This window comes from Lucilia sericata, unplaced genomic scaffold, assembly GCF_015586225.1.
Source record: "Lucilia sericata isolate MDLA Ls3-8-SP2 unplaced genomic scaffold, ASM1558622v1 Contig000697F_arrow, whole genome shotgun sequence".
Lineage (NCBI taxonomy): Eukaryota > Metazoa > Arthropoda > Insecta > Diptera > Calliphoridae > Lucilia > Lucilia sericata.
Window position 1 is genome coordinate 217,401 of NW_023994700.1, and position 26,005 is coordinate 243,405.

The 26,005-nt window shown below is 32.7% G+C and overlaps 2 protein-coding genes across 5 annotated transcripts in view; one reads left to right on the top strand and one right to left on the bottom strand.

Moving 5' to 3' along the window:
- Positions 1 to 381: 381 nt before the first annotated feature.
- LOC119607469 (enolase-phosphatase E1) lies at positions 382 to 1,462 on the bottom strand. Its single transcript, XM_037961398.1, has 4 exons — positions 1,273 to 1,462; positions 929 to 1,209; positions 620 to 876; positions 382 to 549 (listed from the first exon to the last, which is right to left on the bottom strand). Exons 1-4 carry the CDS (start codon positions 1,342 to 1,344, stop codon positions 413 to 415), a joined length of 747 nt encoding a protein of 248 aa, XP_037817326.1. The 5' UTR covers positions 1,345 to 1,462; the 3' UTR covers positions 382 to 412.
- A 666-nt stretch (positions 1,463 to 2,128) lies between these two features.
- Positions 2,129 to 26,005, top strand: part of LOC119607468 (rho GTPase-activating protein gacZ) — a 29,615-nt gene continuing 5,738 nt past the window's right edge. For 2 of the 4 annotated variants that reach the window (XM_037961394.1, XM_037961395.1), the window contains exon 1: positions 2,129 to 4,331. In XM_037961394.1, coding sequence (XP_037817322.1) covers positions 3,355 to 4,331 — 977 coding nt within the window. In that variant the 5' untranslated portion in view covers positions 2,129 to 3,354. Of the gene's footprint in view, positions 4,332 to 10,575; positions 10,610 to 26,005 lie in introns of those variants that run through there. The other 2 variants (XM_037961396.1, XM_037961397.1) reach the window with 2 other exon arrangements.

A 26,005-nucleotide genomic window follows, 5' to 3' on the forward strand; every position in this document is an offset into this window, starting at 1 on the left:
AAATGGAATTTAATAATAAAGTTATGAAAATCATTACAATCAATCCAAAAAAAACAGCTTGTAAAGTAAAAAAGCTTTTTATCAGTCGTACAATTCGGCAGTGAAGTGTCAACAAAAAAGTCGATTTATAATATTTGTTCTAAAGTTTAAATTTTCACTTCCATCTAAGCTTTGATTCCACATAAAACTCATACTTTTTATGCTCCGTACAAAAGCATCTTAATAATTTCGAATTACAAAATCAAGTCTGCTTCATTTTTTTCGGGGTTTTAGAGATTAGATCGTACTTAAGATTAAACGGCAAGTAAGTAAACTTACCCATCGTTATACTGAAAATTATGTTATCATTAAATATTTCATAATTCTTCTGAAACAACATTCTTAGAAAAATATAACAAAAATTGTGTCTTTTTTATTTAGGCACAATTTTAAGAGATTCAAAATCATTTAAAATGGTAAATTGAGATTTGTCATCGTCAGTTAAAGGACCATTACCAGGTCTAGAGAGAACAGCAGTTTGATAACCAGCCAAACGGGCCGCCTCAGCCTCTGCAATAAAAAACAATTAAGAAAGACACATAAGAAAAATTATATTTTATTAGAAATTCCTTAAAAATACCTTTTACTATATCTGTTAAGAATAATATATCCTGGGGATCAATATTTAATGATTGAGCTATATTAATATATGACTGTTTTTCCTGTTTATGACCACTGGTGGTGTCAAAATGTGCTGTTATATAAGGTAAAAGATTACCCAATTCCGTTTGACCAAATAAAAGTTGTTGAGCCTTAATGCTGCCGCTGGAATAGATGGCTACCGACACACCAGCTTCATGCCAAAGTTTAAAAGCTGCAGGAACATCTGGATAAACACTTTAAAAAATAATTAGCTATTGTATGTTATTAAAAGTTGTTTAATACTTACTGTCCCTTGATGTTACCACTTTTATAGCCCTCCGCCCATACATATCCTTGCAGCGTTTTAAGTGGTCCCAATTTTAAGTCTTTATCTATTAAATAATTTACAAATTGACTTATAACATTGATGTCCACTTCTTTTTCTGGGGTAGTGCTAGTTTCCTTCAAAAATACCTCATATTGTGGCAAATTCTTTAAATCTTTTATTATATTTTTAGTTTCTAAAGTTTCGCATGTATCTTGTAGATATTTTTCAGTGTGTTCTTTGGCATAGGGAAATAAAGTATCCTGTAGAGGAGAGAAATGTTGCTGGAGTTATTTGCCTTTTTTTAAGTATTAAATTAAAGTCACCTTAACAAAACTAATAGAGGTGGTGGTGCCCTCAATATCAGTAAGTATTATTTTCACAGAAAATTCACACATTTTTCTTTAACTTTGCTATACAAATGTAATTATTTCAAAATCTAATTGTAAAAAAAACTGATAAGAAATTTGCCGCAGCGTAGCAGAGCCCTGCGCCGACAAATATTAACGGCGATGGCGGTTGACTCGAATAAGGCGCGTAAACACGAAAATATCTGTGGCGAAGCTTATAAATTAAACGTTGAGCAAAGTTTTATTCCGGCCTAATTTCAATGAGCGGCTTATTATTAGATAAAAGAAAACTTCTTAAATTAAAACGAATTAATTTTATATTGTAAAATTGCATAAATTTAGCGAAAGTGTTCTGTAAATTATATAAAATGTGGCGAAATTTTCAAGCTGAAAAATCTTCGGCGGCTAGGCTTAGTCGGCTTTAAGATGAAACGGCACGAGTCTCTGGAGCATAGTTACATTTTTATATAGAATGTAGAAACGCCTTAACAGCTGTTAAATGTAAACAAAGAGGATACAGCTCATAAACAAAACAAGTAAACGCTAAAATAGCAAATTTGAAAATAAAACTATTTTAGCGAGTTATTCTAAAAATTAAATAGGATTTTTTACCACAATTTGGTTTTTACCGTTATGTATTCGAGGTCTTAAAGTATCTACAGAGTGCTTGGGCTTTTAATCTGTTTCATTCTTTAAGAATTATTCAAAAACTTTAATAAAACCTTTTACTAAATTTAGCTGTTTTATGTAAGTTTATTATTTCCCTTTATTAGCAACACTTAAATCTACTCAATTTCTTGCTCTCTCTCAAACGAGACTCGTTTAAAAATATTTGTCAGTTTGACAATTATGACGTTTAAACTGACAACTTTTACTTGAAAATAAAAAAGTACGTGAAAGTTTTTTAACAATTCAATTTTTTACAAAATACATTTGCAAATAATGTGCAAAATTTATAGCTAAATTTAAAAATTCTTAGAAAAATCGATTGCCATTACAATAACAACTGCATAATTAACAAGAGCAACAACAAACGTGATTAAATGTGTGTTCAAGTTTTAAGTTAAAAGTTAAGTTAAAAATTCTAGTGGTTTCCAATGAAGAACGATTGCAAAAGGAGAAATAAAATAAATAATTAATAAAAACAAATATAAATAGAATAATAAACAAATACAATAACAACAAAAGTCTACAGCAAGAATAAATTTATAAAAGATAATAAATACAACAAAAGAGCAGAAAGTACTTGTACTTTGTAAATTTGCAAGAATGAAATCAAAAGTTTTGTGCTTAATCATTTAAAATTGCAATAAATCAAATTGTTAGTGTATTTTCAAGTAAATAACAAAATAAATAAAAATCAATTAAGAAAAGTTGTTTTCTAAAAACGCCCTATAGATTATTTTTGGAAAAAACAAGTTTCCATTACAAATTTAAACTTGACAAAGCAGCTGCATAAATATTTGTTTATTTTCGCAAAAGAGTCTTACAAAAAACAGTCAATCTTTAGAACAGTAGTAATAATTATTTAATTACAACTATAATAAAACTACAATAACAATAAAATCCACAACTAGTACATATTGTATTCCCTAATTGACCGCCAGTCCCCTGTCAAGGTTAATCTGACAAACAGATAAGAAAAGAACAACGGCAACAACAACAAACTACAAAAAATATTCATACGTATCAAAACTAAACCAGAGCGGGTGGAGGAACTTGACGCCACCACACACACACCACATACACTCGGTGTATTTATTTTTTTTTTTTCTTGAACAAATGTCAGTCAGCATTATTTTTCTCATTCTATCATCTTTTTCTTTTTGTTGAAAATTGTAAATAGTGTGAACACCACCGAGTCAACTACAACAACAAACTAACCTAATTATGAGAAAGGGCAATACAAGGACATTTCATGGTAAATTGTAACCAGTGTCTTAAGAAGGAAATCAACTAGCAAACGAAACATTTACTGCTCAAAAATCTAGACAAGTGACTCATTTATAGAGTAGACATAAATAGCTAAAAATAGCAGAAACGAAAAGAGACTAGCATATGGATTCTCAACAAGTGTTTTTGGTGCCGCAAGTACCGCCACTACCCCCCGCCTCTAGTAAAGTCCACCAGCAACAGCAGACAACTACACAAATGTTGCAGCAACAACAGCCACAACCGCCACAGTGTAGTATTTGTGGTACAACACAAAAACTTTTACGTTGTGCCAAATGCAAAGCCATCTACTATTGCTCCACAGATCATCAACATCTAGACTGGCCCACACATAAGCAGGAATGTCGTGCGTTGGCTAAACAAAGGCAAATAAACAATCGCCTGCAGCAGCTAACCAATGGCTGTGGTGCCATTAACATCAATGCCCACTCTAATTCCTGCAACAGCACAACCTCAAGTTGGTCTTCAAACTACCCTAGCACACCTGCCAATGACAATTTGCATCAACAGCAACAAAATTTTAAATCCAAACAACTTGACGGCTCCTTTGTGCTTGGCACTCATGAAAATGAAATTCTTAATAGTAAAGCCGAATCAGTAACACAGAATTCAAATAGTTCCGAGTATATGGGTAATATTGATGCCAATTCCACCACTACCGATCAAATGCATAATATTATGGCACCAAATCCTTTAGATCCTTCTTATGGACTCGGCAGTCAATCATACAATGACAATAACTACTATTATCAAACTATGCCTACCCAATTAGACAAGGGACAATTAGATCAAAAGTTACTAAGTCAATTAGAGCAAAGTCAATATAATCAAAGTGACACTTTAGTGGGAACTACTTATGCTCCACCTCCCCCTATACTGGATCAACAGCAGCCTTATAATAATCTTCAGCAAATGCCTGCTCATCAACAGTCACAGCAAACAGTTTATATGCCTCAGCCCCAAACTGCGCAACAATATCCTGTTCCCCAACTTAGCAACTATTTAATTAATCAACATGAGAAAAGTTCCAGCTATCAAATTGGTGCTGCTGTTGTCGATGAGAATCTCTTCGAAAATGCCAAGTAAGTGGACGTTTTTGAATTTGTTATAAATTCCTTGTTATTGTTTATAATGGTTGTTCTATACATAGTAATTTTTGCAATTTTGCTATTTTATGATTGTTTCCTATATGATGAGCTTTTTTTATTCTGTTACTGAAATTCCTTTAGTGATAAAATTTCAAAATAACTAAATGGTAACGATCGATTAGGGGCTAGTTGTTTTCAATAGTTAGTGGAAAGTTAAGCCTTAAAGTATGCTACATTTTGTTTAGGCAATTTCTTAGTACTTAAACATATTAAGAATTTAGATAACTATCATAAGGGGTAGATAGTTTTAATAAATGTCTATTAATTACATATTTGGACGAAATATGCATTTAAAAACTTCTACTAAGAAGTTTATTAATGACAAAAAGGTGGGGAAATGTTCGCCTTACAAGATTTTGTTTAAAATTCATATTGAAAAGGCAGACAACAAAAGTCTGTTGATATCTAATTGACACTTTATTGCTTGTATAAATCTATGTCGTTTCATTTTTTTCTTTTAAATGTTATAAATTTATTTATTAAATATTTAAGACGTATTGTCTGCCTTTATTAAATAATTTATGTTCGCAATTATATTATTTTGCCCTTTTAACTAATAAAGTCAGACACATCAATAGATTAATGATAGCTAGACAGACATTTCGAAAAGACTACATTATATGGTTCAGCGATTTTTATAAACCTTTTATTGTTTCTTATCGAATGTATGTATTTGATTTTTTAGTTAATAGACAAGTATTAGATTGTTACAGAAATAAAAAATACACATGTAATTATTAGAATTTAAAGAAGTAAAAAAATGTATTATCAAATTATCTTTTTTTTATGTAAAATCTATATTTTTCCAGACTATAGATTAGACTGTAGTCTAGAATATAGATTAGACTTTAGTCTATACTATAGATTAGAATATAGATTAGACTATAGACTAGAATATAAACTAGACTATAGATTAAACTATAGACTAGGCTATATACTAGACTATAGACTAGATTTTAGACTATACTATAGACTAGACTATAGACTAGACTATAGACTAGACTATAGACTAGACTATAGACTAGACTATAGACTAGACTATAGACTAGACTATAGACTAGACTATAGACTAGACTATAGACTAGACTATAGGCTAGACTATAGACTAGACTATAGACTAGACCAGCGGTTCCCACCAGTTTTTACTTCGCGGACCCCTTGAGGAACTTGTTTAATTTCGCGGACCTCCATACATATTTTGATATCTTATTGTTCGAAATAATTGTTCGTCCGAAAATTGACCTAGTCCATAAATCCCTAGGTCAAATAAATGTAGAGATGTCATATCTATAAAATATTCCCGATAGGTTTTTAATTGCATGGTTTTGAAGATAGAAAGAGTTCTTTATTGAATTGTTAACATGATGTTTAATGTTATGATCGTGAGATCTTTCATATTCATTTTTCGTCAAGGTAGCAAAAAGGTTTCTTTATCAAATATTGTCGACATGCGCTTAAGGAGTCACGTTTCAAAAATTTATTGCGATTACAGAGGGGTAAAGTGAACTAAGTTTTCGGGAAAATAATATAAGAAAGTTGGACTTCTTCCATGTTGTTGCGGAATGCGTTATCCGCATAATATATGACATGAACTCTTTTACTGCATGGCTTTACCTACATATTTACGCGAAACGCTATGGATTTTCTAATGTTAATTTAATAATATTGGTCGATAAAATCAAGTTAAAATCTTTGTATCAAGTCGGAAGGGAATATTTATATTTAAAATTAACTAAATTAACTTATTGAAGGTGTTTTTGAAATATATAATTTTAGTCCTTACAAACAAGAACACTTTTGCTTACAATTTGACAAACTTAAATCTGGTATAAGCTTGTCTTTGAATTATGAAATGTGGCCTTATTTCATACTCCGGAATACCAGTATCCCTTATTTAATTGTAAAAAGATCATTATCCGTCTGAAATAAAAAAACATTGTTTCACTACATATACAGGAAATAAAAATTACATATCAGGCAATATCTTACTTTATAAAAGTGATACAATAAATTTGTAGGGCCTAGCTTCTTCTTGATAAACAACCGAAAAAATAAAATTCAAAAAGTCACCAAAAAATCTGGGATTATTGCATAAAAGCAGAATATTGTTTATTCATGGATTTTTTCGTTTGTCTTCGCGGACCCCCTAGGATTTTACTACGGACCACTAGGGGTCCACGGACCCCCATTTGGGAACCGTTGGACTAGACTATAGACTAGACTATAGACTAAACTATAGACTAGACTATAGACTAGACTATAGACTAGACTAGACTAGACTATAGACTAGACTATAGACTAGACTATAGACTAGACTATAGACTAGACTATAGACTAGACTATAGACTAGACTATAGACTAGACTATAGACTAGACTATAGACTAGACTATAGACTAGACTATAGACTAGACTATAGACTAGACTATAGACTAGACTATAGACTAGACTATAGACTAGACTATAGACTAGACTATAGACTAGAACATAGACTAGACGATAGACGAGACTATAGACTAGACTATAGACTGACGATAGACTAGACTATAGACTAGACTATAGACTAGACTATAGACTAGACTATAGACAGACTATAGACTATAGTCTATAGACTAGACTATAGAGAGACTATAGACTAGACTATAGACTAGACCTATAGACTAGACTATAGACTAGACTATAGACTAGACTATAGACTAGACTATAGACTAGACTAAGACTAGACTATAGACTAGACTATAGACTAGACTAAGACTAGACTATACGACTAGACTATGACTAGACTATAGACTAGACTATAGACTAGACTATAGACTAGACTATATACTAGACTATATACTAGACTATAGACTAGACTCTATAGACTAGCACTATAGACTAGACTAGACTATAGACTAGACTACTAGAACTAGACATAGACTAGACTATAGACTAGACTATAGACAGACTATAGACTAGACTATAGACTAGACTATAGACTAGACTATAGACTAGACTATAGACTAGACTATAGACTAGACTATAGACTAATAGACTAGACTATAGACTAGACTATAGACTAGACTATAGACTAGACTATAGACTAGACTATAGACTAGACTATAGACTAGACTATAGACTAGACTATAGACTAGACTATAGACTAGACTATAGACTAGACTATAGACTAGACTATAGACTAGACTATAGACTAGACTATAGACTAGACTATAGACTAGACTATAGACTAGACTATAGACTAGACTATAGACTAGGACTATAGACTAGACTATAGACTAGACTATAGACTAGACTATAGACTAGACTATAGACTAGACTATAGACTAGACTATAGACTAGATATAGACTAGACTATAGACTAGACTATAGACTAGACTATAGACTAGACTATAGACTAGACTATAGACTAGACTATAAGACTAGACTATATAGACTAGACTATAGACTAGACTATAGACTAGACTATAGACTAGACTATAGACTAGACTATAGACTATACTATAGACTAGACTATAGACTAGACTATAGACTAGACTAGACTAGACTATAGACTAGACTAGAGACTAGACTATAGACTAGACTATAGACTAGACTATAGACTAGACTATAGACTAGACTATAGACTAGACTATAGACTAGACTATAGACTAGACTATAGACTAGACTATAGACTAGACTATAGACTAGACTATAGACTAGACTATAGACTAGACTATAGACTAGACTATAGACTAGACTATAGACTAGACTATAGACTAGACTATAGACTAGACTATAGACTAGACTATAGACTAGACTATAGACTAGACTATAGACTAGACTATAGACTAGACTATAGACTAGACTATAGACTAGACTATAGACTAGACTATAGACTAGACTATAGACTAACTATAGACTAGACTATAGACTAGACTATAGACTAGACTATAGACTAGACTATAGACTAGACTATAGACTAGACTATAGACTAGACTATAGACTAGACTATAGACTAGACTATAGACTAGACTATAGACTAGACTATAGACTAGACTATAGACTAGACTATATAGACTAGACTAGACTAGACTATAGACTAGACTATAGACTAGACTATAGACTAGACTATAGACTAGACTATAGACTAGACTATAGACTAGACTATAGACTAGACTATAGACTAGACTATAGACTAGACTATAGACTAGACTATAGACTAGACTATAGACTAGACTATAGACTAGACTATAGACTAGACTATAGACTAGACTATAGACTAGACTATAGACTAGACTATAGACTAGACTATAGACTAGACTATAGACTAGACTATAGACTAGACTATATACTAGACGATAGACTAGATTAGAAAATTTTTCAAAAACTTTAACAATTTATCGATAATTGAATATTTCATAGAAATGTTTGAGTAAACGTTTACTTTCTTTAAAAAAATTTATTGATATCTTGAATGTTCTATATAAATTTCTATTGAAATATTTCAATATAATAAATTTTCTAAAGAAAGATAAGTTTTAATTGCTAGCATATTTTTCGTTAATAGTCAAACCAGTAAAAATTTTGAATTTTCATTAGCTTTCTAACCAACATTGACTCACCGAAATACAATTTTTGATTACTTTTTTTAATACCAAGAATTTGAAGCACAGAATTACTAATAAGAAATAATTATTTTATTACAAAATAATTAACAATTATTTAACAAGTGTCGAAACACTCTTCGTTTTCCGCTAACTTTTCAATGAATACATTTCAAAAGGTTGTTATCACTTTGAATATTTGTTTAGAAATAACTACGAAATGCTCGCCACCGACTATAGCAAATTTTGATAAACAAAAGTAATAAAACTAAGTATATTTTTATTAACTACCGTTCGTATCAGACAATATTGAAAATAAAAAGAATATTAAATCCTTAAATATACTAACAAAAATGTCTTAAACATTAATAAATTTTGCCACCCAAGTGCCAACAACAATTAATTACTCACATATTTGAACGTGTCTAAAACTCAACGATTTTGTTTTTATAAATTTTTTGTATAATTTATTTTGTCATTTTAATTTATTTTATTCAGACCTGGGCGATTTCCATTAATTTTGCATTAACATTAAATTAAAAAAAAATTAATTTAATGTAAAAAATATTGCATTAACATTAAATTTTTAAAATTTAATGCATTAAATTTCCATTAACATTAAATATTTTTGAATTTAATGCATTAATTTTACATTAACATTAAATATTTTTCAAATTAATGCATTAATTTTGCATTAACATTAAATATATCTGAATTTAGTGCATTAATTTTACATTAACATTAAATAAGCAATAAAATTAATGCATTAATATTCCATTAACATTAATATATATAAAAATTGATAAACATAAATAAAAATACAGCTCAAAAGACCTCGATCTAACTAAACAACTAAAATTAAATAGGTTAAAGTCCTTTCTAATAACTCCTATATTCCATTCAAACTTGTGTGTTTTAAATATGATATTTATATAAGATTCCACAGACAAAATAAACTAAAAAAGGAATATCTGGGAAGTGATATTATTCTTCTAATATGTATTATCGAGTATAGGACTTATTAGAAAGGACTTTAACAAAATAAACTAAAAATGGAATATCTGGGAAGTGATACTATTCTTCTAATATGTATTATCGAGTATAGGACTTATTAGAAAGGACTTTAACACATTCAATTTTACTTGAATTTTGTTAGACCGAGGTCTTTAGCGCTGTATTCTTATTTTTATAAATTTTTTTATACATTAATGTTAATGGAAAATTAATGCATTAATTTTATTATTTATTATTTAATGTTAATGGAAAATCAATGCATTAAATTCAAAAATATTTAATGTTAATGCAAAATTAATGCATTAATTTCACAAATATTTAATGTTAATGTAAAATTAATGCATTAAATTTAAAAATATTTAATGTTAATGCAAATTTAATGCATTAAATGTACCCATGTTAATGTTAATGCAATAAACTTGCATTAACATTAATTTTTTTTAATGTAGAAAAAATTGTTAATGCATTAACACATTTAATGCATTTATCCCAGGTCTGATTTTATTTAACTGATAACAGAGTACGTGAGCGCTGTGGGCAATACTTTACTATTATTAATATTTTTTTTTAATTTTAATTGCAGCCATTACGTTTCAGAATAATGAAAACAAAACAAAAGAAAATTTCTATCTATTCTGAATAATTGCTTGAATAGCTTCTATAATTTCCTATCCAGTCAACAGTAGGAACATTGAAGTGATGATAACTGTAGTTACATCTGTGAAAGTTATTAAGAGAATATGTTTGGGCAACGACGACATTTCAAATCAAATATTTGCACTGTGATTAGATAGTAAATTTTACGAGTATTTTGTACAGAGAAAAACTGTTCAAACAGATTATCACAAAGCTAAATACTTAAAAAAATGGGTTTGAGTAAAACCTACAGTGGAAGAGAAAACTTGCATGAACTGCTTCTATATCATTATAATTTTTTCTTAAGACAGTTTTCATATAGAAAAGTGTCTTCTTAGGATATTTTTCGTAAAGAAAAGTGTCTTCTTAAGACAGCTTACGTATGGAAAAGTGTTTTCTTAAGACAATTTTTGTATGGGAAAGTATCTTCTTTTGTATAGAAAAGGGTCTTCTTAAGATAGTTTTCGTATAGAAAAGTCTCTACTTAAGACAGTTTTCCTATAGAAAAGTCTCTTCTTAAGACAGTTTTCCTATAGAAAAGTATTTTCTTAAGACAGTTTTCCTATAGAAAAGTATTTTCTTAAGACAGTTTTCCTATAGAAAAGTGTCTTCTTAAGACAGTTTTCGTATAGAAAAGTGTCTTCTTAAGATAGTTTTCGTATAGAAAAGTGTCTTCTTAAGATAGTTTTCGTATAGAAAAGTGTCTTCTTAAGATAGTTTTCGTATAGAAAAGTGTCTTCTTAAGACAGTTTTCGTATAGAAAGTGTCTCCATAAGACAGTTTTCGTATAGAAAAGTGTCTTCTTAAGACAGTTTTCGTATAGAAAAGTGTCTTCTTAAGACAGTTTTCGTATAGAAAAGTGTCTCCATAAGACAGTTTTCGTATAGAAAAGTGTCTTCTTAAGACAGTTTTCGTATAGAAAAGTGTCTTCTTAAGACAGGTTTCGTATAGAAAAGTGTCCTCTTAAGATAGTTTTCGTATAGAAAAGTGTCTTCTTAAGACAGTTTTCGTATAGAAAAGTGTCTTCTTAAGACAGTTTTCGTATAGAAAAGTGTCTTCTTAAGACAGTTTTCGTATAGAAAAGTGTCTTCTTAAGACAGTTTTCGTATAGAAAAGTGTCTTCTTAAGACAGTTTTCGTATAGAAAAGTGTCTTCTTAAGACAGTTTTCGTATAGAAAAGTGTCTTCTTAAGACAGTTTTCGTATAGAAAAGTGTCTTCTTAAGACAGTTTTCGTATAGAAAAGTGTCTTCTTAAGACAGTTTTCGTATAGAAAAGTGTCTTCTTAAGACAGTTTTCGTATAGAAAAGTGTCTTCTTAAGACAGTTTTCGTATAGAAAAGTGTCTTCTTAAGACAGTTTTCGTATAGAAAAGTGTCTTCTTAAGACAGTTTTCGTATAGAAAAGTGTCTTCTTAAGACAGTTTTCGTATAGAAAAGTGTCTCCATAAGACAGTTTTCGTATAGAAAAGTGTTCTCCAATTATAACTTCCACACACAACTTTTCTCCTTCACTGTTAAGAACGAAATTAAAGATTATTAAGATTTAATGCATTTCCAAGTTGTATATCGTTTTATTTGTTATTGTACTTGATATTTATCGCTACTAAGTTTTCATTATTGATACAAGTATTGTATCGAAAAGTAAATAGATTATTTATTTTTTATTAGTTGTTAAACACATCAATTGTTTATTATTATTTATGTCAAATGCTTGTAGCAGAATTTTAATGCCTCTCTAGTACAAAAAAAAACATCGCAGAAACGATACAAATCATTAGCGTGGAATTTCGTTTTGTGTTTACTGTCATTCGTTTTTGGAAACATTCTTTGGTTTTCTTGGAACTGTGCACGTACGCCATTTTAAAAATAAAAATATTTATATAAAATTAAATTAATAATAATAGAAAGTAAACAATATGTTTGTTTGTATGGGTTTGTTTATAAATTTGTTTTTAAATGTTTGTGATTGCAATGAAAAAAAATATCGTTGCAATTTTATTTTAATGTTTTTGTGTTCTGCGCAAAAATTATAGAAATTATTGAAAATGACTAATGAATGAATGAATGAACCAAAATAAACAAACAAACAAACAACCAACACTATTCTGTTTTATATCGTATATGATATTATTAAATGTGTTCTTATTATGTCTGCAAGCGTGTGCGTATTTTGGAAATAAATTTTTGCAAATCATTTTCCTGTTTGTTTATAATTAATTATTTAATATATGTACAGTGTCTCTCATAAGTATTCGAATTTAGGTAAACTATGGAAAGAAACCAAATTTAATAATATATTTTGTGTGGAAAATAAATAAATTAATTTGTTATATTGTCTAGATAATTAGTTTTGATATCACGCCCCTTAAAACTTGAAAACTTTACATTTACTTAAATTAGTTGTGCTTTTTTTAAAAAAAAGTCCATGAAACTACTTCACAAAAGTATGCGAATTTTTCCTGTATTTCATATTTGATCATATTATACGATACACAAATTTTAGAATCGCATGGTTTTATGCTTAATATTGTTTTAAGGGGTTACTATCAACCGCATGGATATATTTTTGACCCATTTGGTGCACAATTTTGGGGGATTTGTATCCTCTTTTCATGTAATATCATTAAAATGGCGATTTTTGGCTATATTTGTAATGTTTTCACCCTTTTTCCAGAGATAAAACCAAAATTTAATATTGGAATTTAATAGAACCCATAGGGTATCTAAAAAAATATTTTTTGTTATAAGGATCTGTACTTAAACGTTCCAAGATGTATTTTTGGTATCGTTTTTCAGTTTCTAATTGAATTATCTGGATCATAAGTCCTTTCGTACCTCTAGGATCGATATTTTCCGACAAAGTTGTCTAGTGTATATTCATGTACATATTGGCACTAATGTATTTTAAATTTTCAATATATTATAGCGGTATACAACCCCAAAACATGCCTTAACAAAACGTCATCCTATATAGTAGATTTCAGTTTTTACTACTCGTAACTTTCACGCTTATGTTGCCCTTTAAAATAACACTGTAAGTTCTAAATTTTGGTTTTAATTTGATCATAGTAAATAATATTTAAACACATATCAACATTTTTGATGTGATCATAATGATATCGTGCCATGCAGCATGGAGGCCATTGGTATATAAAAATAATGATTTTACTATTTTGAATGGTGCTTCTTCGAGGCACTTTTTGGAGTTGTACACTTCCACAACACATTGAAAACTTAAAATGTATAAAAGCTGATATCTAAAAGAATATATACCAGAAAACTTTCTCCGAAAATAGTTGATCCTAGTATTATAAAAATGGACTTAAGTTCCACTATACTGAATTAGCGACAGAAGAATGATCCGAATAATTTATCTTGAAACGTTTAAATACAGATTCTTGTAACAAAAAATATTATTTTTAGATACCCCAAGGGGTCTTTTAAGTCCCAATATCAAATTTTTGTTTTATCTCTGGAAAAAAGGAGAAAAATTTACAATTATGGCCAAAAATCGCCATTTTAATGATATTACATGAAAAGAGGGTACAAATTCCCGAAAATTTTGGACCAAATGGGCCAAAAATATATCCATTCCGTGGATAGTAACCCCTTAAAACTATATTACGCATAAAAACCATTCGATTCTAAAATTTGTGTTGCGTATAATATGATCAAATATGAAATACAGGAAAAATTCGTATACTTTTTTGAGGCAATTTCATGGACTTTTTTTAAAAAAGCACAATTAATTTAAGTCAATGCAAATTTTTCAAGTTTTAAAAAGCGTGATATCAAACATAAGGACTATCTAGACAATATAACAAATTAATTTATTGTTACGAAATTGAATTTGCATTTAAACTAAACGGTTTTTAACGGCCAGTTCCCGACATTTCTTAGCGACTAACATTTGGGTGGCATCACTAAGCGTTGAAGAGGTGTGTGTCTCCACTAAACATTGACTTACATCAGTAGAAGTATCTAGATGATGGAGCCAGAATAAACTGGAAATATAAAGAAGGTGATGCCCATGTATAAATAGCGGTGGCAATCACCAAATGAGTCAGTCTGTAATAAATCGTCATTGAGTAAAGTTAATAAAGTCAAGTGTGCTTTCGTGTGTTAAAGATAAAAAGACAGCCTTACAGTCTACTATATAAGTTGTGTTATAAAAGTATTTGTGTATAAAACTGTGTAAATAAAGAGTTGTTGTAGTTTTTAACAAATTGACGCTTTTATTTGCAATAAGAAGAATCCAGTTTATTTCAAAAGGAAATAAACGAACGTTTTAAAAGGTAAAACGTAACAATTGGTGTCAGAAGCGGAATTGCATAATAAAAAGCAGTCATGAAGTTCGAAGAACTAAAAGTGGAACAACTCAAGAGAGAATTGAGTAAGATGGAGTTACCGACAGCCGGTAATAAGGCAGAATTGCAAAAGAGGCTAATAGATGAATTCAAGCGGCGTGACATTGACATAGGTACATACGAATTCGAGTACAAAGAAGAAACTGAGATATGTACTCGCTCAACAACGAGCAACATGGACTTAAACACAATGTTTGCCGCTATGATGGAGAAATTTGCTGAAGTTCAAGAAACTTCTAAGGCTAACTACGAGAAACTTCTTACTGACAACGAGAAACTTCTTACTGACAACGAGAAACTTCGAGCTGAGGTTAAAGCTGAAGTAAAGGAAACTTTTAAACACTTAGCTGAAATGGAAGCAAAATTTCAGGAAAGTTCAAGAGCCACAGAAGAAAAAATTCTGGAAGTGTCTGAGGTTATTAATAGCAGAGTAGATGGCATTGACAAAAAGGTGTCAGACTTAGAAACAAAGATGAATAATCTGCAATATCAAGAAGGAGCTGTACGAATCATTCCAGAAACCTCGAGTAGAATAAAAGCCCCTAGTTTTGATGGCACCACACCTTTTAATGTGTTCAAGTTCCAGTTTGAGACAGTTGCCATCAGAAACATGTGGAATAATGAAGAAAAAGCTATAGAATTGATCTTAGCCTTAAAAGGAGGTGCTTCAGTAGTTCTTGAGAGCGTACCAGTGAGCAACAGAAATAATTATGACGACATAATGGAAGCACTACAACGCAAGTACGGTGGAGAACATAAAAAGGAATTATACCGAATGGAATTGCGTGGCAGAGTGCAGAAGGCCAATGAGACACTACAAGACTTTGCATTGGAAATCGAGCGATTGATACAGCTTACTTATCCAGGAGAACATCACCCGTTTTTGGATATTTTCAAGATAGAGGCATTTGTAAATGGCATACGTGATCCTGAGATAAAACATGCGGTTTGTGCCACACCAAAGCCATCATTCGCTGAAACTGTCTCATTTGCGCTGGCACAAGAAACGGCTAAAATAATTTCAAAGCCACAAATATTCAAGGTACGAAATGTCGAAGTTGTCGCTGAAAACGAAAGGAATATAGTCACTGAGATAAAAGAGGCAGTTTTAGAGGCTTTAAATGAGAAACAAAATAAAGCCAAAATCAAATGCTATAACTGTGGAAAAACCGGACATATTCAGCGAAACTGCAAAGCACAAAGAAAACGTACCAGATCGGTCTCACCGCCAAGAAACAACCAACAGGTAAATCATCACTCATCACAAGAATCACCTTTAAATTAAAACGAGCTAGCACTGAGGGGCAAGAGCTAGCTCCCACATATGACGGCCCCACAATCTCCATATCAGTAATGCAGCAGAAAAATAGTAATCTAACTGCTGGTGGATACATCAATGGTCGAAAGCACATTTTTACTATAGACACAGGAGCGTCGCAGTCTATTATTAGACCAGATTTAGTTAAGAAAACAATTGAACCACTATGCGGGGTAAGATTACGCACCGCCACTGGAGAGCCTGCCACTGTCTATGGTAAAGTAAATGCGAAAGTAATCATTGCCAACATAAGCGTAGATCATGTATTTATTGTTGCCGATATCGTGGATGAGGTAATCATTGGTGCAGACTTCATGATTATGCATGGCATTAAATTACATTTGGGACCAAATGTTATGATTTGGCGTAATGTTGAAATACCTCTTGATGTCGGATATCAAAGCAAGGCTCAAGTAAAAAAACTAGTTGCTATTGAACATGAAAAATTGCCTCCACAGTCAGAGGTTTTGATATGGGCCCGTATGGAGGGAGATTGTGAGGACAACAGTTTGTGGGTAGTAGAACCAGCAGAAATAAAAAGTGATATTGTAACAGCTAAAGCCCTCGTCAAACCCTGTAAAAACAAAATAGTTCCCGTAAGAGTTCTTAACTTGTCCAGCTTTGAAAAAGTCATAAAGCCAAATTCCGAACTAGGTCAATGTGCTTCAGCAGAGGCTGTAGTCAACTGTGTGGAAAATCCTGCAAATAAATCCATCAAGGAACATGAGCTACTAGCGGAATATGTGGGAAAATGGGTAGAAAAGCTAGCGCCGTCAGATAAAAATAAAGCCAAACAACTTCTGAAGAGACATGCATCTGTCTTTGCTTTAAAAAGTGAAAATCAAGGTAGAACAGCAATTGTAAAACATCAAATAGATACTGGCGATGCGAGACCAATAAAGCAGGCCCCCAGAAGTATTCCTTTAGCAAAACGAAGCGAAGTGAAAGAGTTAGTGAACGAAATGGAGCGGAACGGCGTAATCGAACCATCTTCTAGTCCTTGGAGCTCGCCCGTGGTTTTAGTTAAGAAGAAAGATGGCAGCACAAGATTCTGCGTAGATTACAGAAAGCTGAATGATGTCACCAAGAAAGACAGCTATCCGCTACCTAGAATTGATGATACTCTGGACACGCTAGCTGGAACAAAATGGTTCTCCACATTGGACTTGCAAAGTGGATATTGGCAAGTAGAGATTGCAGGCAAAGACAAAGAGAAAACTGCATTTAGTGCTAGTGACGGATTATGGCAGTTTAATGTAATGCCCTTTGGACTCTGCAATGCTCCAGCAACATTCGAGCGCTTAATGGAACATGTATTAAAAGGACTTCACGGAAAGACATGTTTGGTGTATCTCGATGACATAATTGTCATGGGAAATACTTTTAATGAACACCTTAAAAACCTTGAAGAAGTCCTTAAAAGAATATCAGCGGCTGGACTAAAACTCAGTGTAAAGAAATGTGCATTGTTTCAGAAGGAAGTGAAATATTTGGGGCATCGCGTAACAGCAGATGGAATATCAACAGATGAAGATAAAATAATAGTTGTAAAAGACTGGCCACGGCCGAAAAATCTCCATGAATTGCGAAGTTTTCTTGGCCTTTGTACGTACTACAGACGATTTGTTCCAAATTTCGCCAGTGTAGCTGCAAGCTTACATGAATTGACCAAGAAGTCGCAACCATTCCATTGGGGTGAAGCACAAGAATTAGCATTCCAAAAGCTCAAGGATCTCTTATGTAAGGCACCAATTTTGTCATATCCCATACCTGGAGAAAAGTTTGTGCTGGATAGTGATGCTAGTGGATACGGAATAGGCGGTGTGCTTTCCCAAGTAATCGATGGAACTGAAAGAGTCATCGGATACTTCAGCCGAACGCTTTCAAAGCCTGAGAGAAACTACTGCGTTACTCGTCGCGAACTCCTAGCAGTAGTTGAGTGTGTCAAACACTACCATAAGTATCTATATGGGCAACACTTCCAACTGAGAACCGATCACTCTGCCCTCAGGTGGTTGCTGCAATTTAAAGAACCTGAAGGGCAACTGGCTCGTTGGATTGAACGCCTTCAGTCTTATGATTTTAGCATTGAGCACAGGAAAGGTGTAAAACATGGTAATGCGGATGCTCTATCGAGAAGACCATGCACCGTGGAATGCAGGCATTGCACAAAGGCTGAGGTAAAAGAAAGCGTCATCGATGTTCGGCTAACCCATATAGATTCCACTGAAGATTGGTCTGAAGCGCAAAGGGATGACCCCTTACTGGCAAAGATAATATCGGCTAAAGTAGAAGGCAAAAGACCAGCCCGCAATGAAATATCTGCAGAAAGTCCATTAATGAAATCCTATTGGGCTCTATGGAATAGTCTACAAGTGTTAAATGGCTGCCTATACCGAATATGGGAAAGTGCAGACGGAAAAACGGTGACAAATCTAATTGTGGTACCTGCCTCTAAAATAAATGAAGTATTGAAAGAGTTCCATGACGGTCCAAGTGGTGGACATCTTGGCGTGACGAAAACCATAGAAAAGGTAAAACAACGGTTTTATTGGGTCGGTTGTCAACAATCGGTAGCCGATTGGATTTCAAATTGTCCACAATGCATAGCAGCCAAAGGTCCAGTAAGAAAAAGTCGTGGACGACTTCAGCAGTACAACTCAGGAGCGCCATTTGAGAGGATTGCAATGGATGTAGCAGGCCCTTTTCCTGTTAGTGATGCCGGAAACCGTTATATTCTAGTGGTTATGGATTATTTCAGCAAATGGCCAGAGGTGTATGCCATCCCCAACCAGGAAGCTAAAACAGTCGTAGGTGTGTTTGTGAACAACTGGATATGTCGTTATGGTGTACCATTGGAGTTACATTCGGACCAGGGCAGAAATTTTGAATCCGCTGTGTTCAAAGAAATGTGCGATTTATACGGAATAAGAAAAACAAGAACAACTCCACTGCATCCTCAATCAGATGGCATGGTCGAAAGATTCAATCGCACACTGGAGGAATATTTGAGAAAAGTGGTTAGTGCACATCAGAAGGACTGGGATGAACACATACCAAAATTTCTGCTGGCCTACCGAACAGCCGTTCACGACTCCACCTCTCGAACACCTGCAAAAATTATTTTCGGAACAGAACTCAAGCTGCCTGGTGATTTAGAATTTGGTATAAAGCCGTCATCAAAAAGTAAGGATGATGAAAACTTTTCCCAAGAGCAAGATGACCTTAATGAACTTCATGAATTCGTGCGGAGACGAATAAAAATGACTAGTGATAAAATGAAGGCCAGATACGATCGAGCAGTAAATTCTGAAGGATTTACCGAAGGCCAGCTAGTACTACTGTATAGCCCACAACGTAAAAAAGGTTTATCCCCTAAACTGCAAACTCACTGGGAAGGACCGTATGTGGTGATTAAGAAATTAAACGACGTAGTCTACCGAATACAGAAATATAAGAGCCCGAGAAGCAAAATGAAGGTTGTACACCTAGAACGACTAGCTGCCTATGGGAAAGGTGAATCTGTGCCTATTCGGGACGAACAGGCTTAAGCGGGGGACAGTGTTACGAAATTGAATTTGCATTTAAACTAAACGGTTTTTAACGGCCAGTTCCCGACATTTCTTAGCGACTAACATTTGGGTGGCATCACTAAGCGTTGAAGAGGTGTGTGTCTCCACTAAACATTGACTTACATCAGTAGAAGTATCTAGATGATGGAGCCAGAATAAACTGGAAATATAAAGAAGGTGATGCCCATGTATAAATAGCGGTGGCAATCACCAAATGAGTCAGTCTGTAATAAATCGTCATTGAGTAAAGTTAATAAAGTCAAGTGTGCTTTCGTGTGTTAAAGATAAAAAGACAGCCTTACAGTCTACTATATAAGTTGTGTTATAAAAGTATTTGTGTATAAAACTGTGTAAATAAAGAGTTGTTGTAGTTTTTAACAAATTGACGCTTTTATTTGCAATAAGAAGAATCCAGTTTATTTCAAAAGGAAATAAACGAACGTTTTAAAAGGTAAAACGTAACATTATTTATTTTGCACACAAAATATATTATTAAATTTGGTTTCTTTTTATAGTTTACCCAAATTCGAATAATTATGAGAGACACTGTATATGATTTTTTAAATGCGCATTACTAAAAAAAGACTTGTTGGCTTATTTTATGACATTTGATACTATAGTAGCTAAATGGTAGATAAAATAAAAATAACTTGCATACTTATTGTATATGCTATAGGCCTTATATAGGCCTAAATAATGATAACTTCAATTCCAAATTTCAATTATATATTAAATGGATTCTCTTTTCTATTATTTAGCCTATAAATCGTAATCGGAGTTAGTTCGTATAAAGGGAACTCGTTCGGTATCACATTTATTTACCCTAAATTCCCTATATGTCGTCTTCAGGATATTAGAAGCTTATACGAAAACATGTGTCCTTATTGATCAAAAGCTGGATACTGAAATTAATAGTGTTCTATAAACCTCGTTTATCAGTTAGCTTAGAAAAGGTTTATACGACGAAAATATACTTCCAACCTTATTTGTACGATTATTTTCTAATTTGTCTCAGTAATCTGCTCTTTTGTCTATAAATCACCGACTTTCTCACATATCTCATTTACTAAGGTTCTGAGATTTCCCCCATCCAATTCAATTAGTAATATTATGGATTTGATGTCGAACCTCTCGTATTATTCGAGGGTTGATTGTATACTTAAAGTCTTTCACCTTCTCACTCCTATTATTTTAAAATTTTGAAGTCTGTATCATACTCTCAACAAATTTACACAAAATGCTTATGCTGCTAATAATAGATGTACAGATATTGTCCTTAAAATGAAAATCTTTGGACATTATAGATCTAAAATCTTTTGGCTAGGCAGATATCTGCCACTGTAACAAGAGAGACACAACGTCATCAGGATTATTGCATAAAATTGCCGACAAATATAGTCCGGTTCTGGTTTTTTATTTTAAATGGTTTAGCTACTATTTTATATATGACTCAATACTGTAGGTCTAATGTTCCCTAATTTCCCCTAATTGTTGATAAATATCGATCTTGATACCTTCTATCTCCGGATGCGGGTTTTTTAAGATTTAAAAGTGTTCAACCCTCCAGACAATTATGTAATTTATATATTACTCGATACCTTATGTATAATGTCCTTAATTGTTCCTCATTTCAGTTTTTGTACTGCCGGGACAATGTGTTTCCGCTAGTTAACACCTAAATTCCATTCGCACGACGGAGTTTCATAAACATCTTCACAATCCTTATCAACACCAAATGTAGCACCTTAATGTTCCCATTTGGACTACCCTTAATAACGATAGCCGGAAATGTAACAGACTCTTGAATGAAACTGAGGTCTTTAAAGTCGCCGACATTGTGGTCCAATAATATATGTATAGACTCGCTTCTTTTAGAGCCTCCTTAAGGTATTTTCAGACTACAATACTGAGTATTAATACTTGTCAAGAATATTTGTATCATAATACAATTTACTAGTCTAAATATAATTTGTAATTTGATTTTCAAAAATATTACTGATTTTTTTGGCATACGGTCGGTATTCATAAATTTTTTAAAACAATTCAAAAACTTTTTATTTTCAAACGTATTCGGTATGTATTTTATAAATACAATAAAAAACAAACAAAAAGTGTAAAATACATTAAAAATAAGAACGAAAAGTGCATAAATAATTGAAAATTGGATAAAAAATATTACAAATGTTATAGTGTAAACATAAAATGTATTTTTCGGATTGATTTTTTGAAAATGCGAATTATTTTCATAATATTTTTAATTTGAAGTGTGTTAATACTCGGTATTGTAGTCTGAAAATACCTTTATAGGTACTTTTAGATAAACAGCAGGAAGTTTTTCTGCTATCTTTTCCATAATTGGTGCTATGGAAACCTCCTACTTTCAATCTAAACTGTTTATGAATCGACAATAATTCACTAGCTATTCTCCGATAGAGAACACCTCTAAAATTACACTCACAGTTCTGTAAGTTCTGTCGAATTTTGTGATATCAATACTAATTCTAAGACTATGTATTGACATCACCGATATATCAAGCTCCCCGTTAGAAAACTCTTCTAACTTCTGACTAGTTTTATCAAAAGAGCCGCTCAACAATCCCTGAAACCATGTACATTCAGTGCTGACAGCAACTATCATTCATGCTACACTATCCTAATATAAATATCCGTCAAACTAGGTCCCCTACCTAGTTCAATCTCCAGTTCTCCCATCGGAATCTTAAACATTACTGGATGCTTTCTTGTTCAATAAATGATCCTTCACCGTGACGGCATGCGCGAACTGGAAAATACTTGTTAGTAACGATTTCCTTAACTCTCAAGGGGACTGTTTAATTAGGTTTAAAGTTTGTTTTGAAACATGAGCCCTTCAGAATACAATATTTAACACCTTTGTACATATTTATTTGTATTGTACTAACTAGTTTACAATGATAAGCAAACATCTGTTGTTGTCTTGAAAATAACAATACACAGGATTAGTAGAGACTAGTTTAGGTTGAAAATTGACCACACAGAAGTTTGTGGGTGTTCACAAGATCACTAAGGCTGAACCATAGTGGGTAGAGGAAATGTGAAAGATTAATTTCTATATCCTCTTCAATTAATACAAAGGGTCTAGTCTCGTATTAGTTTTAAATCTTTTTTATTTTTTACCGTTCTGCTTCATGGTAGCTACATATACATATGTATAACATTTACACACATGTTCTAAACAGTAATTCTAATCGGTATCGTGCTCAAACCCCCAAACTAAAAAAGTTACTCAATATAATAACTAATAATTATGTGCAGGTTGCAATAATTTTGTATTTAATTTTAATTTCGCTTTCCATATCTTGAAAAGTCACAATTAATATTTCAATGATGCCGGCAAATGATTTATAACTCGCACCGGAAAATTGCTATGCCTGGATATGCACGTATGTTCTAAATTTTAAAATTACTCTAGGTTATATATACACACGGTAAACCTTCATTGTTTATCTGATTTATGCATTGATAATGAACACTTAGAGTCGGAAATAAGTGTGAGAGTATTATAACAGTCAAGTATTTGGCAATTGAAAATGATACACTTAGAAAAATTGTTTAGGGTTACAATCATTACGAGTTGTACAAAATCTCCAAATTTATCACAAAGTACCAGATCATTCTTCCTCCAAATGTGTTATCCCATGAGTTTAGGTATCAGAAATCTTCAATATGAAAAGCTATTTAGAGGTTTCAACAGCTTTCGGAGTTTCCGGAGTCTGTTTTTGCTCTCGTTGATCATTAACTCTAAAAGATCAAAGAAAACTGTTTATTGCAGTTGAATCTAAATAGCAACTATGGATTGGCAAAACGAGATATATTTTACCTAAAAACGCTTCCTTCAGTTTGTCTGCCATTTCAATATCCTATATTCTTCAGTTCTCCAAATGACAATTTCAAGTATAATAATGAATTAAGATTTAATGCTGTAGGTTCAATATCATCCCTATACTCGTCACTTATTTCTGTCTTCATACAACTACAAAAATGCGTTTATATAAGTAAGGATAGAATATACGAGAAAGACACCGACCATGACACCAACCTGAAGGTATCTATCCAAGTTCACAGAAATCACCACATATCCATACTTACAGTAATCACCATATTCGTCAATGGGGTCTTTGACACCAAAGATGTTGAGGAACAATTATTATTCCATATTCTTCTCGAATATCATCCCTATACTTGTCCCTTATTTCAGTCTTCATACAACCACAAAAATGCATTAGTAAGGATAGAGTCTTAGATAAAGACACCGACCTTGACACCGACCTGAAGGTCTATCCAAGCTTACAGAAATCACCATATTCGTCAATGAAGGATTCCAAATTTAGCTTTCTTAATGCTCAATTTTCGAGGCTCTTTAAGAACGTTAGTCCTCTTCACTAAAATTTAAGTATTTTACGTGATGTTGAAGAACGATCACACTCCAATCCGTTTCCCTTTAAGGAACTCTCATGGAGGTATCTATCCAAGCTCACGGGGAAGGCTTATAGTCATGTTGAGCGAACTTATCTTTTAACAGAGAATACTGAACAGCTCAGTAATAGTAATACTCCGGTTGCAAACCTTAACCGATCAATTCTCTAACACCGAAGTGATGCAGTCATAACATTTTCAATTAGTGTCTTAGTTCCAATGGTTGTGTATTGGATGATGTATTTATATCCCCAAACGCTCGTTTCTAGTGCTTAAGCACTTTGCTAGTTGGAACATTACTTTCCCACGTTCGTCCTAAACAGCTTGTGCCTGACGCGTTACTCTTATGGAGATAGGACCGTAAGCTCTTTTGAATTTTGCGACATCGATGTTTTCTGAAACTATGAGTTGATAACGCAGTGATATTGCCATATCGAGAGATCTTATCTTTTAAGTAATAGTAACACTTCGGTTTACTTCGATTATAAACAATTAACCGATCAATTCTCGAATCGAAGTGATACAGCTATTACATGTCCAATTAGTATCTTCGTCCCAATGGTTGTGTACTGGGTGATGTATTTATATCCTCAAACGCTCGATTGGGTTGCTTAAGCGCTTTGCTAGTTGGAACATCACCTTCCCACATTCGTCTTGTGGATGATGCCGCATACCCCTTACTTTATCGAGTTTACATGCACTTACCAGCTTTTCACCGAGGTGTACCTTTCAAAATAACACTGATAGGACGGTAAATTCTTTAGAATTTTGCTCATCGATGTTTTCAGAAACTATGAACTGATATCGCCATATTCAGCGATTTTATCATTTAACAGAAACTACTGAACTCCTCAGTAATAGTAAAACTCCGTTTGCAAACCTTAACTTTGACTAAAAACCATTCATCGATCAATTCTCGAAAACCGAAGTGATACAGCCATTTCATTTTCAATTAGTGTCTTAGTCCCAATGTTTAGGTGGTGGATGATGTATTTATATTCTGAACCGCTCGTTCCGAAGGCTTAAGCGCTTTGCCAGTTGGAACATCACATCCTAAACATCCCACATTCATCCTACACAGCTTGTGGATGATGGCGCATACCCTTTAATTTATCGAGAGAGTTCTCTTCAAAAATAACACTGATAGGACCTTATCTTCGACCTTATAGTCTCGAACACTAAAGTTATGCAGACAAGTTTGTATAGCGACATTACATGAAGACATTTGGTGGTTCAAGGTATGTAACCAATCCCTCGTTTTAAATTTTAATAACAATCAGTATCTTTATGAATAATACGTTAACTTTCCATGGAGATTAGCATAAATTTTTCCACTCTTTCTCTAAGTGTAACCACAAATATTTAATGTTTAACCAACAACAATAAAAAACACACAAAAAATGATTGATTGTTCTTGATTTCCAACGCCAACATCTGTCGGCACTTACAACAACTCAAATAATTGTTTATATTACATTATTACAAACACATGTAGTAGATCTGTATGTATGTAAGTATAGATATGTGTATGTCCATTCATAAACGTACAAACATACTTTACAACTATTTCGGTGCGTACGTGAAATTACGAACGATTCACATTTTGAATTTTTCGTTTATTTTACAGAACGGGGAAAATATAGGAAGTTGAAAAGTTGAAAAAAAG

Excerpts from the sequence above, each read along its gene's own strand:
- LOC119607469 (XM_037961398.1), bottom strand. The coding sequence starts at position 1,344 with ATGTGTGAATTTTCTGTGAAAATAATACTTACTGATATTGAGGGCACC. Across the intron at positions 1,210-1,272 it reads CCTCTATTAGTTTTGTTAAG|GATACTTTATTTCCCTATGC; the intron begins GTGACTTTAATT and ends TCTCCTCTACAG. Across the intron at positions 550-619 it reads CTTAACAGATATAGTAAAAG|AGGCTGAGGCGGCCCGTTTG; the intron begins GTATTTTTAAGG and ends TTTTTATTGCAG.